At 36.3% G+C, this 12,035-nt stretch overlaps 1 protein-coding gene and 1 non-coding gene across 2 annotated transcripts in view; both read right to left on the bottom strand.

The window, feature by feature from the left end:
• Positions 1-12,031, bottom strand: part of LOC102434287 (pseudouridylate synthase 7 homolog-like protein) — a gene marked incomplete at its 5' end in the record, with an annotated part of 16,636 nt that extends 4,605 nt beyond the window's left edge. Inside the window, 4 exons of the mRNA XM_023749105.1 lie at positions 2,012-2,063; positions 4,389-4,581; positions 6,692-6,851; positions 11,473-12,031. Of these exons, the coding sequence (XP_023604873.1) occupies positions 2,012-2,063; positions 4,389-4,581; positions 6,692-6,851; positions 11,473-12,031 (964 nt within the window). The remainder of the gene's footprint in view (positions 1-2,011; positions 2,064-4,388; positions 4,582-6,691; positions 6,852-11,472) is intronic.
• Positions 9,959-10,170, bottom strand: LOC111824606. The gene has a single exon (XR_002827714.1). It is a non-coding gene; the product is annotated as a small nucleolar RNA U3 (small nucleolar RNA).
• Positions 12,032-12,035: the final 4 nt, after the last annotated feature.

Genomic DNA, 12,035 nt, shown 5'->3' with positions numbered 1-12,035 from the left:
TTAAAGAATAAAAAGGAGAAGAATGAATGATTAAAAGTTAGAAAATAAGCTGAGTGAAAAAGCTTTTAAAATTTTAGCTTTTCATTAACATTATTGAGGGGTTTCCTGGGATGTGGGACTTTGGGTGCTAAAATGGGGCAAATTCTGGGAAAACTGGGATGAATTAGTTACCTAGCATTATATCTGATCTTTGCCCTGAGCTCTTTCTGAATTTGAGATTCTGCTGTCTGGACATGTTTGGAATAAGAAACAGATTTATTTTCAAACCCAGTTCATCTTTCAGCCATCTCAGTTTCTGAAAGCCTAGGCTAAGACAATAACATGGTGTCACTTCACCAAGAATAGAAAATTGTAATTTATTACTACAACCATTTAAAGGCATTGGTCAGTGGTTAAATATATTCTCACAAAGAAAACACCAGGCCCAGATGGTTTCTTGAAAGAGTCTTCCACACTCACTTTATGAAAGAAGTATATATTTATTCATTCAACAATTATTATTGAGCACCAACTCCAGGACTGTTCAATAAAGATGCTAAGACAATTTGTTATTGGCATGGTACAAAAGGCACCCTTACCTCATGCTATTCATGAAAATCAACTGCAGATAAAAAATAAATACTCCCTGTATTAAATCTCATAGTTAACATTTTAACTATTTCAAATTTGAAAAAAAAACAACAACATAGGATAATATCGTAGAATAGCCAGAAGAATTTTAACTACCTCTTCTAATTACTTAGAGTTGGAAATAACAAGGTTTATAGCAATCAGAGACATGACCTTCTAAAACAAAACTTCAAAGACTTCTTACCAGTATTTTCAGGGCTTCTCAACTCCCTTCCCTTATGATGAGAACTAAAGAAAAGTTGGCTAATGCAAGTATTATTCCAAATGGGGATTTTTATAATGAGCAGTTACATATCCATAAGTACCAAATGAGATAGACAATAAATGCTATCAGAGTTTAGACCCCTCTTTTGGTGTTCTGAGCATCCAATTTCAATGTGGAGAGGGAGTTCCCACACCAACAAGCAATTCTCTGACATCAGTTGGGTGCCCCACCATTCAACTCAATTCTGACACTATCTACTCAGAGATAGCATCAGATGCTACAGGTTAAGTCAGGGGTCCTCAAACTTTTTAAACAGGGGGCCAGTTCACTGTCCCTCAGACCGTTGGAGGGCTGGACTATAGTTTTTAAAAAAAACTATGAACAAATTCCTATGCACACTGCACCTATCTTATTTTGAAGTAAAAGAACAAAACGGGAACAAATACAATATATGTATTTGCATGTGGCCCGCAGGCCGTAGTTTGAGGACCCCTGGAGGTGGTCAGTCATACAAGACCTGCCTCACCCCCACCACCTTCAGAAGCCAGGTCAGTCACAAACCCAGGCTGCACATGTGCTTCTGATGACCTGCTGTGAACTGAAGGTTACAACAAACACTCCTTGGACTTCAGATACCAGCCGATAGTTCAGGTTGTTACCTGTACTTCTGACCAGCTTGCTTTAAATTAGAAGTTCCCAAGATCCCTACCTCGTATTCCACTAACTTGCTAGAGAGGCCTTCAGACTCAGAGAAACATTTTACTGACCAGATCACCAATTTATTATAAACTCAGAGTTATGTGACCCAGGAATAGCCAGATGGAAGAGATGCATAGAATCTACGTGGGAAGTGGTGCAGAGTTTCTATGCCCTCTCCAGGTGGACCAATCTCCCTGCATATTCTACTGGAGTTCATCAATCCAGAAGCTCTCTGAATGAACCCTTCTTTTGGGTTCTTTTGGGTTTTTATGGAGATTTCATTACAGAGGAATGATTAATTAAATCATTGGCTGCTGACAATTGATTCCACTGTCAGCCCCTACCTCCTCCCAATTCAGGGGGTGGTACTAAAAGTTATAACCCTGTAATCATAAAGTTGGCTCCATATAAAACCAGCCCCCATCCTTAGGGTCTTTACAAAAGTCACCTCACTAACACAACAAAAGACAACTCTACCACTCTCAACACTTAGGAAATTCCAAGGGTTTGGGAACCTGTGAGCCAGAAACTGTGGATGAAGACCAAATATATAACTGAAAAATATATTTTAGTTATATGAATGACCAAATATATATTTCTTATAAATCACAATATAGCACCTCCTTCCTTTTGTAAGAAAGATTATTTTAATAACAGTGTTTCAGGAGTGAAAAGAATTTTAGGTAGGTCTAGAAAAAAAAGGAAAAACTGTTAGGCAAGATAGATAGCTGCTAGGGCTGGAGGAGGGGAAAGTTGGGGGGGGAGAGTGGTTATCTCACCCACTGAACAAAGAAGTCAGCAGTCTTGGGACTTGCCAAGATAAAATCCCCAGATGTTCTCATACATTCTGGGAAAAGCCACAACAATGCAAAGAGGGACCTTGAAATCTAGTCTATTGCCTAAGGTATCTGGCAGGGGAACCTTGAAACCTATAGGGGGAAAAGTACAGGATGTCCCCCCAAAATACATACACCATATATATATATATATATATATAGTATTTATTAAAATATTTTTCATTTTCAAAATGTAATAGGAGCTAGAGCTATCAGCTGTTAAAGTGTGTATACATTTGGGGGAGGGGGGAGACACCCTTATAAAACCCTTGAACCCTCACCAAGCAGGGCACTCAGACTAGCTGAGTTGCCCATTTGTGCTTTATGCTTTATAAATTTGATTGCTTTGTTTCCTTAATAACTTCATCTGCTTTGTTCAATACTGCTTTCTGTCACTAGTCTGAAAAGAGAGAGAGAGAGACACACAAGAGCTGAGGAGGGGAGAGCCCCCTCAGACTCAGGTGGCTCCTCCGGTAACAAAACTGCACATGGAGTATAAATTAAGAGAAATCCTATACACAGGTGAATGTGCTGGATTTAAAATCTTTAATTGGAGGATATTTTCCTGACTATAAGACATAATATTGATTAAAAAACAGTTTTTGTTTGTTTTCCTGGGGGGGGGGGGGGCATAAAATTGTATAAAAAGGTCTTCATGACCAGAAACTTAGATCAGTTTTTGTCAATGTTAGCTACAAAGTAGAATCATTTAAGGAGTTATTTTTTAAAATACTAATGCCTAAACTGCATCCCCAAGTGTTCTTATTTAATTGGTTTGGGGGGTAGAGATTCACTGCTGAAAATTTTTTTAAGCCCCGCATGTTGAGAATTACTGTCCTAGATCAGGACCTGGCAAACTACTGACTGCCAAAGAGTAAAATCTGGCCCAATACCTGTTTTTGTAAATAAAGTTTCATTGGAACATGGCTATGTTCAACCATTTATGTATTGTCTATGGCTGCTTCCACACAATAGCAATAGAATAGTTGCAACAGAGACCATACGCCTACAAAGTAAAAAATATGTATTACTGGATCTTTATAGAAAAAAATTTGCTGACCCATAGTCTAGAGCAGCCGTGGGCAAACTACGGCCCGTTTGAAATAAATAAAACTAAAAAAAAAAAAAGACCGTACCCTTTTATGTAATGATGTTTACTTTGAATTTATATTAGTTCACACAAACACTCCATCCATGCTTTTGTTCCGGCCCTCCGGTCCAGTTTAAGAACCCATTGTGGCCCTCGAGTCAAAAAGTTTGCCCACCCCTGGTCTAGAGTCTAGACAATCTGATTAAAGGATATGGTTGTATACGTATATTTAAATGCCTGGCAAATGTCATTTAAAAATACATGTTAAGTAATTTTTTACTGTAAGACATAATATAATGTATATAATGCCATTTGTATACATTGAAACAAAATTCAAAATTAGATTGAAAAGAAAAAAAGAATATGTATAATTCTAAAAGATTATTTTCCAAATCACCAAAGATTTCTGAAAAGAATTACTAAACAAAGTTTCCAAAAACATTAATCCCTTTCCCTAAAATATTACCCTATATGACAGATGCTGAAAAACATTCTTCTTATATAGTTAGCTTTATTTTTCCCCATCTCTGGGAAACTTTACACATTTTATTTTTTAATTATATTAAAGTTGTTGTTTAATACAAAAATGTACTATGAAGAAAATTTAAAAATAAGCCAAATGGCCGTAAATATCATTTTAAAAAAATAATTATACAGGCCCTGGTCAGGTAGCTCGGTTGGTTAGTGCACTGTCCCAATATGCAAAGGTTGTGGGTTTGGTATCTGGTCAGGGCACATACAAGAAGCAATCAATGCATACATAAGAAAGTGGAACAATACAGCTCTCTCTCTCTCTACTCAATAAAAAATTATACATGTAAATAAAAAGAAAAGGTAAAAAAGAAAAAGTTTATCTTCTCACTTCAATGTAAATAGAGGGACTATCAAAATGTTCCTATAATACTCTTTTAAAATTGAGTTTTCTTACCTTAACATTTTCTATTGCCTCCAAAATTCTCTCTCTCAGGTTTGCAGAATCATTTATTTGTTTTTTTAAATTTCTGATGACAATATCAAAGTGATTTCCTTTGAGCTGACCAAGTCTAAGGGAATCATCTACAGACCGAATATTAAACACATTCATTCTTTTCTTTTTAATTTCATTTTCAATATCTTTCAACCTATAAATGATAAATCATATAGACTCAGTTAAATCTTACATTAAAAAATATTATAAGTTTTGAATGACAGTTGCCAGGTAATCACTTATATCACAACACTAAAACAAAAATTTTTTCCATCTTCCAAAGTTAATGTTAATTCAACAAATGTGCACTAAAACCCCATTATTATAGGATTATGTTAATCAGTTATTTTAAAAAAACTGGGATATATATTCCTAATGTTATCAACTCAATCTATGTAGACTTTTTGACTTTTTAGTTCAAGTGATATAATTTCTTAACTGTTCTTTTGTTCTTCTTATTCTTAAATTTGTTCCTTTCCTCTCTCTTCCTCCAACATTAATAAGAAAAACTACTAGCACCAGAGGATTTCCCCAAAATTATGCTCTGAACTCAAACTTTCCATTCTTCGTCAACATCTAAAGAATAGATTCCAACTATTTGCATAACTTTTAAGAGCATGTAAGAACTGATGTTAATTGTTCTTTACATTCACATTTACTGTAGTTCTTAATGTTAAACTGTTTTATCAGACAAACTGTTTAGCTTATTACCTCTCCAAATATAGCTTCAAATTTTCTGCATTGTCTAAAACCTTACTATAACTTGACAGATCATTAAAACCCCACACCCATAAGCCAAATCAATAATACTTGTCTTTGGGTAATTAAAAACCAGCTTTTAACATCAAATACCTTTTAACATCTAAAGTCCTTCTCTCTTACCTATATTGCGCTTTTGATCATAAAAACAAAATTATATACTTTTTTTGGTCCCTCATATTAGAGCTTAACAGCGGTTCTCAACCTGTGGGTCGCCAACCTGTGGGTCACGACCCCTTCGGGGGTCGAACGACCCTTTCACAGGGGTCGCCTAAGACCATCGGAAAACACATATATGATTACATATTGTTTTTGTGATTGATCACTATGCTTTAATTATGTTCAATTTGTAACAATGAAAATACATCCTGCATATCAGATATTTTACATTACGATTCATAACAGTAGCAAAATTACAGTTATGAAGTAGCAACGAAAATAATTTTATAGTTGGGGGTCACCACAACATGAGGAACTGTATTAAAGGGTCGTGGCCTTAGGAAGGTTAAGAACCACTGGCTTAGAAGCATTTACCTGCAAATAGTGCATACTTAAAAACATCTATGACTAAGAATTATACATCTATATTACCTCAAATTAGATTCAATTTTGGCCCGGTGATCAACTTTTTGAAAAGTAGCTACAAGGCACAGATTTAAATATAATAATATTAATAACAGTATTATTTACAGTGAAATATTGAAACAAATTTCTATTTCCAAAATTAGGGAAAAGTTAAATAAATTAGCCTAAATAATGGAAATAATTTTGAAATATTTCATGACACAAATTTTCTTAAAAGGATCTTAATTTTATAAGTAAAATATAAATTGCAAATACAATATGATTTTCACATATATAAAAAGTCTTTGTACAATGTGTGTATATAGGATAGTCTGAAAAATGCATGGAAGGCATTTTTTTGTGGTTCAAAATATTATTGTGGTTCTTTCTGAGTAATGGAATTATCAGTGACTTTTAATTTCTTTTTTATATAGCATTTTTCTATTTTCCAAATATACAATAAACATCTTTCTTTGACAATACCAAAAATACTTTTAATAATCAATTTAGCTCAAGGGAGGCTAAATTTGAATGCTTTACTTTCTATTTAGATTTATTTTAAATATAAGGAAGCACAACAATAAAAGTATAAAAGTATTATAGTAATTAGGAAAAAAAGATTTGTAAGACACTGTCCTGAATATAAATGCATATTTGAATATAGAACAGGATGTTTAGAAAAAATTGGATCATTTAAAATCAGCCACTTCTCAAAGTTTCAATGGTAAAATTACCAATATTTGCAATGTAAATTTACTAGAAAACTATATAGAAAATAATTATGTTATCAATGCGGAATGTGTTGCTCAATAAGTCTATACTCAGTAAAATAACATTAACGAGGTTAATATGCTCCTAGAATTATTCAGAGTTTAATCCTATCTTTTCTTTTTTGATGCAATAAGAAAAAAATTATCTCTTATCAAGTAATGTTTTATTACCTCTCTGGAGTCACTTTTCTAACAACCATTGCTTGATAGGTGATGGCTTTCTTGTCTTTAAGGCCTGCGTAACTAAAATCTGAAGGAATCACACCAAGTATGACAGCTAAAAAACCAATTGCTTCAAACATTTCTAGATTTTCTTTTCTTAGGGTAAAGGCTGAAAAAAAAAATTTGAGGTTACAAAAAAGGCAGCTACCATACATCAAGTACATTCTTAGCAGACTAACAGATTAATATAATGAGTCAAATCATTAATTTAAATAAGGAGTATTTTTTAATAAAAATACAAAATCAGTGTCATAGATTTCAGTGGTCATTTTTAAAATGCTAATTGGCTCATTAAAGGTTTATAGAAAAAAATCCAAATTCCTTAGTTTGGCATTCATATTAGGCCCATTCTCCCTTTTCAGAACCCACATGTGCCATTTCCATTCATATATCCTATAATACTGATAGAGAATGTCTCATAATCCTTGAGTGAACTAGAGCCTTCCACAGCTTTGTACTTTTGCACATTTGAGTTTCTCTGTCTAAAATATGTGTTCCTTCCACTTTGTTTGCCATACTTGTATTCATTCTTCATAATCCAATAGCAGCAGCAGTCCTCCCTCATATTTTTTCCAGGTTACCAACTCTGAATGCTCCCAAAGCAGGGATCATGTGTGTTTTATCAACTATTATATCCTCAGCTTAACACATAAGTATTCAAATACTTGTTGAATCAATGAATAAGTGAACTCCACAAGGAGATGATTGCTTCATCTTGCATGTCTCCACAAGTTGTCATTATCTGTATCATGACACTTAATACCATGTATTAAAATGTATCTCTTTATGGTTTATCCACCCCATAGACTTAGAGTTCCAGGCCAGCAAGCCAGTGAATAAAACAATGCATGCTTCATAGTAGATGGGAGTGAGATTGTGGAGATGAGAAGGAGGTCCAAGCCCACCAAAAAGGCCCCCAATACATTGACCTATATACGCTGCCAGCATTGACAGTGACAAAATACAGCAATCCTCAGTTCACCATATATACCTATAAGATATTTCAGCCCTGGCCGGTATTTCTCAGTGGCTCTAGCATTGACCCACCGACCAAAGGGTCACAGGTTTGATTCCCAGTCAAGAGCAGGTTCCATCCCTGGCCCTGGTTGGGGTGCATCTGGGACGCAACCAATCTAGGTTCATAGGTAGATAGGTACATACATACATTTTTACATCTTTCTACTTGCTGGGTCATGTTTATGTTTAATGTCCATTTTTCTTAGAACACTCTTCAGAGAGGCCCATAGCTGCTGATTAAAATTACAATTGCACACTTTGAGGGCAAAGTGGGTTTACAGTTATTTGTATGGGAAATAATACAATGATTAATAAATAATAATCTGTTTATATAAAACCCTAATATGCAACTAGACCGAATGGCGGAACCAAACCGAACAACCAAACAATTGGTCGCTATGATGTGAGCTGACCACCAGGGGGCGCGCGCGGAACATGGCAGGTGTTGGCAGCAGGCAGCAGAGTGCGGAACATGGAGGGCATCAGCTGAGGCAGGATGGTGGAGCAGGTGAGTGGGGGCGCCAGACCAAGGCGGGGTGCCGGTCGCTGTCATTGGGGCAAGCCTCTAGTAGTTACTGAAAATTCTTTGCTCCCACATGCTGTGGTCCCGCCCAGAGCTCGCACCTGCTGCCAGTGCTGGAGCCGCCGCTCACACCCCTGCTGGCACCAGCCCCACTCGCACCTGCAGCAGGTGCCAGAGCTGCCACTCGCACCCGCTGCCAGGGCCCAGCGCCAGTCCCGATCACCTGGCACTGTCAGCGGGTGCAACTGCTGGCCCCAATCACCCCTGAAGGCTTCTCCACCGCCCCCTGCTCCTGAGGGGTGATCAGGGCAGCAGACGCTGCTCGCACCCACTGCTGGTACTGGCCCCAATTGCTCCGCACAGTCAGGGGGTGCAAGCAAGGCCGGCACCATCAGCACATGGAAGTGGCGGCTGTGGCAGGAGCAGGGCTGCCAGCAGACAGGGGACTGGGGACCATGGCAGGAAGGGCCGGGTGGGGATGCTGAGGATGGGCCAAGACCTGCCCCTGTGCCCACCGCAGCCTCACAGCCCACAGTTCCTTTCAAGGTGCACAAATTCGTGCACTGGGCCCCTAGTGCAATAATAAACCTCGTGTTCTGTGTACTCAGAACTGCAAACCTACTTTTGCCCAACCTGTATATGAAATAGCTAAACAAAGCTTGTAATATCCATACTTTGGAACATCATGTAGTATTTAAAAGAATGGGGAAGAACTACATGTTCTTTATATGTCTATGTAAATAATCTCTAAAAACAAAAATAGCAAGATTCAAAAATACACATAATGTATATCACTTATGTGAAAGTTTTAAAAATCTGCAATGCAACGTAGTATATTTTCAATGTTTCAGTTTTTATAATAAAAATATATTTATATTTTTACCTAAATCCTTAAGAATTGTTAATGTGTAAAACTATAATTTCTGAAGAATATTCAAACACTGTCCACTATTTTCAACTTTTTTTTATCACTAGGGTCATTAATTTTTGTACCACCATAACAGCTTCCTAGATTCCCCAAATTTTCTATTACAGCAGTGATAAATTAAATGTACTATGACTCCTGTTTCTTAAAGAACTGATAAAAGAAGTAGAGGAAAGGAGAGGATCATACAAGTTAATTCTGTGTGCTAAATCACAATTTGCTTTTACACTTTCAGGGTATCTTGACCAATGGATTTGAATATAAACCTCTGATTTTAAGTTAGCTGTTTTATCAGTTGTCTCAAATAAAATAAAATTAAAATAAAACCCCACATTTAAAATGTAGAGATTATAACCTCAAAAATAGTTCAGCTATTGTCATGATAGGATTAATTATAGAATTTAAATAAAATAATCTGGGAAGAAAGGTCAATAAAACAAAAATGATCACTGCTTTGGGAGCATTCAGTCTTGGAAAAGAATTTGAGAAAGAAGTGCTGCTGTGGTGGGGGCCTGAAGAAGGAATGGAAGTATGGCAAATAGTCAAAGCAATAGAAAGATCAAAATATCAAATATTTTCATCTGTCCATAATGTTCTCCCTTTTTCAACTACATGCCTGTGTGAACTGAATTCTGTTCATTTGCTTCAGTCAAAACAAAAAATTACACTAGATTGCAGGAAAAGAAATGAGAATACAGCTGACTTTTTTTTTTCTCTTTTTTCTTTTTCTTTTTTTTCTTTTTTCTTTTTTGCCACTCAGAATGCATCCTCTCCCTCTTCTCCCCCGAGAGAGAGAAGAACGATCATCAATGGCAGGCGGTGGTTGCAGAAGCAACACCGAGAGCCGGCTTCACGCTCCGGAGAGAACGCTGCATCTCCTCCTCGTGGTTTCGGGTGCTCTACACGATCAGAGAAACTTCTCTAGTAACGAACTATAGAAATGATCCCTGAAAGTATAGTCTTAGCTGACTTTTTTATGTCAGATATTAGAAAGATTTATAGAACTATAAAATAATACAATCCTCACTAATTTTTAGTAGAAAAATATGATCATTTTTCAATAAGTGGAGGAGAAAAAGATCAAAAATATGAACAATATAATGGCAATAAATACATACCTGTCAACAATTCAATCTAAAAATCAAAATAAACAAACAAGGAGTCTAATGAACAAAAAAAACCCTGATAAATTAAATAGAACCAGGGGGTCAATGGGAGGGAAAGGGGGGACATATGTAAAACTTTCAACAATAAAGATTTAAAAATAAATAAATAAAATAAAAGTAACATAAAACCAGAAGCATGGAAACATGGAACAGACAGATGAATCTCAAAGAGAAGGGGGTGGGGTGGCGGGGGGTGGGTGAGATTAACCAAAGACTTACATGCACATAGGCATTACCCCTGGACACAGACAATAGGGCAGTGAAGGCCTATTGGGGTGGGGTGGGATCCTGGTGGAGGAGGGCAATGGGAAAGAAAAAGGGGAGGACATCTGTAATACTCTCAACAATAAAGATTTTAAAAAAGAAAAATTAAGGGCATTCAGCAGAAACCACAGAAGGATCCTGCTATGATAGTAGAACTATATGACAGGCTTACAGCAATGTTTACGCTGTACCTCCTTTAATAAAACTCAAAATGAATCCTCAAATGTATCTGCAAATTACTTCCTACTTTCCCCACCATAGCTAACATACAAATACTTAATTTTAATTAAGATAACTCCCAAAATATTATATCAAAATTTATTCCAGCCCTAACTGGTTTGGCTCAGTAGATAGAGCATGGGCCTGTGGACTGAAGGGTCCCAGGTTCGATTCCAGTCAGCACATGCCCAGGTTGCTGGCTCGATCCCCAGTAGGGGGCATGCAAGAGGCAGCCAATCAATGATTCTCTCTCAGCATTGATGTTTCTGTCTCTCTCTCCTCTCCCTTCCTCTCAGAAATCAATAAAAATATATTTTAAAAAGAATTTACTCCAATAAAACTAACTAAATACAAAATAACTGCTTCAACCTTACATATTTCAGACTGTTAACTATAAATGTCTGTGTTAACCTATCACCAATAGGGATTATTTCTACAATTAGTGTAATTTTAAAGTCTTTATCGCCCATTAAGAACAGGCCCATATATTTTTTTCCAATATCCCTCTGGACAAGTCCATTCAATTCATTTGAGTTATTCAGCTTTCACTGTTTTTTTTATTGTCACAGTTTTAATTAAGCTTACCAAAGAAAATGGTAATGATTTATCAAATTACCTGTGTATATAACTTTTCTTTCCTGGGATTCAGCAGACCTTTTCCTGTGCTTGTGTGCTTTTTCACGAAATCTTACCGTTATCACTGTATTTGGATTACCAACATTGTAATTAGCTTCAGGAAAAGATTTGGTTTCCACAAGATTTCCAAACTTTTTGTTGACAAAATGGTGAACAGCTTTTCTGTGGTCTTTGTTTGTATCAGGTTTAAAGGTAAATTTGGAATTTTCTTTCTTTGCATCCAAGTATTTAAAAAAGTCAGATGCTTCTTCTTCAGATACCAAGTGACAGAGTTCTTTATACTCAAGATTTGGTTTTACAACAATTTCACTGTTTTTTCCTACAGTTATTAAAAAAGGGAACTTCTGCCGAATAGCACTATGCAAAATAGCCCTCTGGTTTTTGTCAAGGATTCTGCCCAGTGAGAATTCAGGAGATGGTCCAGTCAGCTCACTTTCAGAATTCCATTTCTCTTTTATATCACAGGCAAACTGATCCAGTAGTTCATTAGTTTTTTCATCCAACAAAGAGCCTAATGCATAAATTTTTTCTTCTTCACCTTTG

Source organism: Myotis lucifugus, unplaced genomic scaffold (genome assembly GCF_000147115.1).
Source record: "Myotis lucifugus unplaced genomic scaffold, Myoluc2.0 scaffold_2871, whole genome shotgun sequence".
NCBI classification, from domain to species: Eukaryota; Metazoa; Chordata; class Mammalia; order Chiroptera; family Vespertilionidae; genus Myotis; species Myotis lucifugus.
This window is presented reverse-complemented; position numbering and strand designations above follow the sequence as displayed.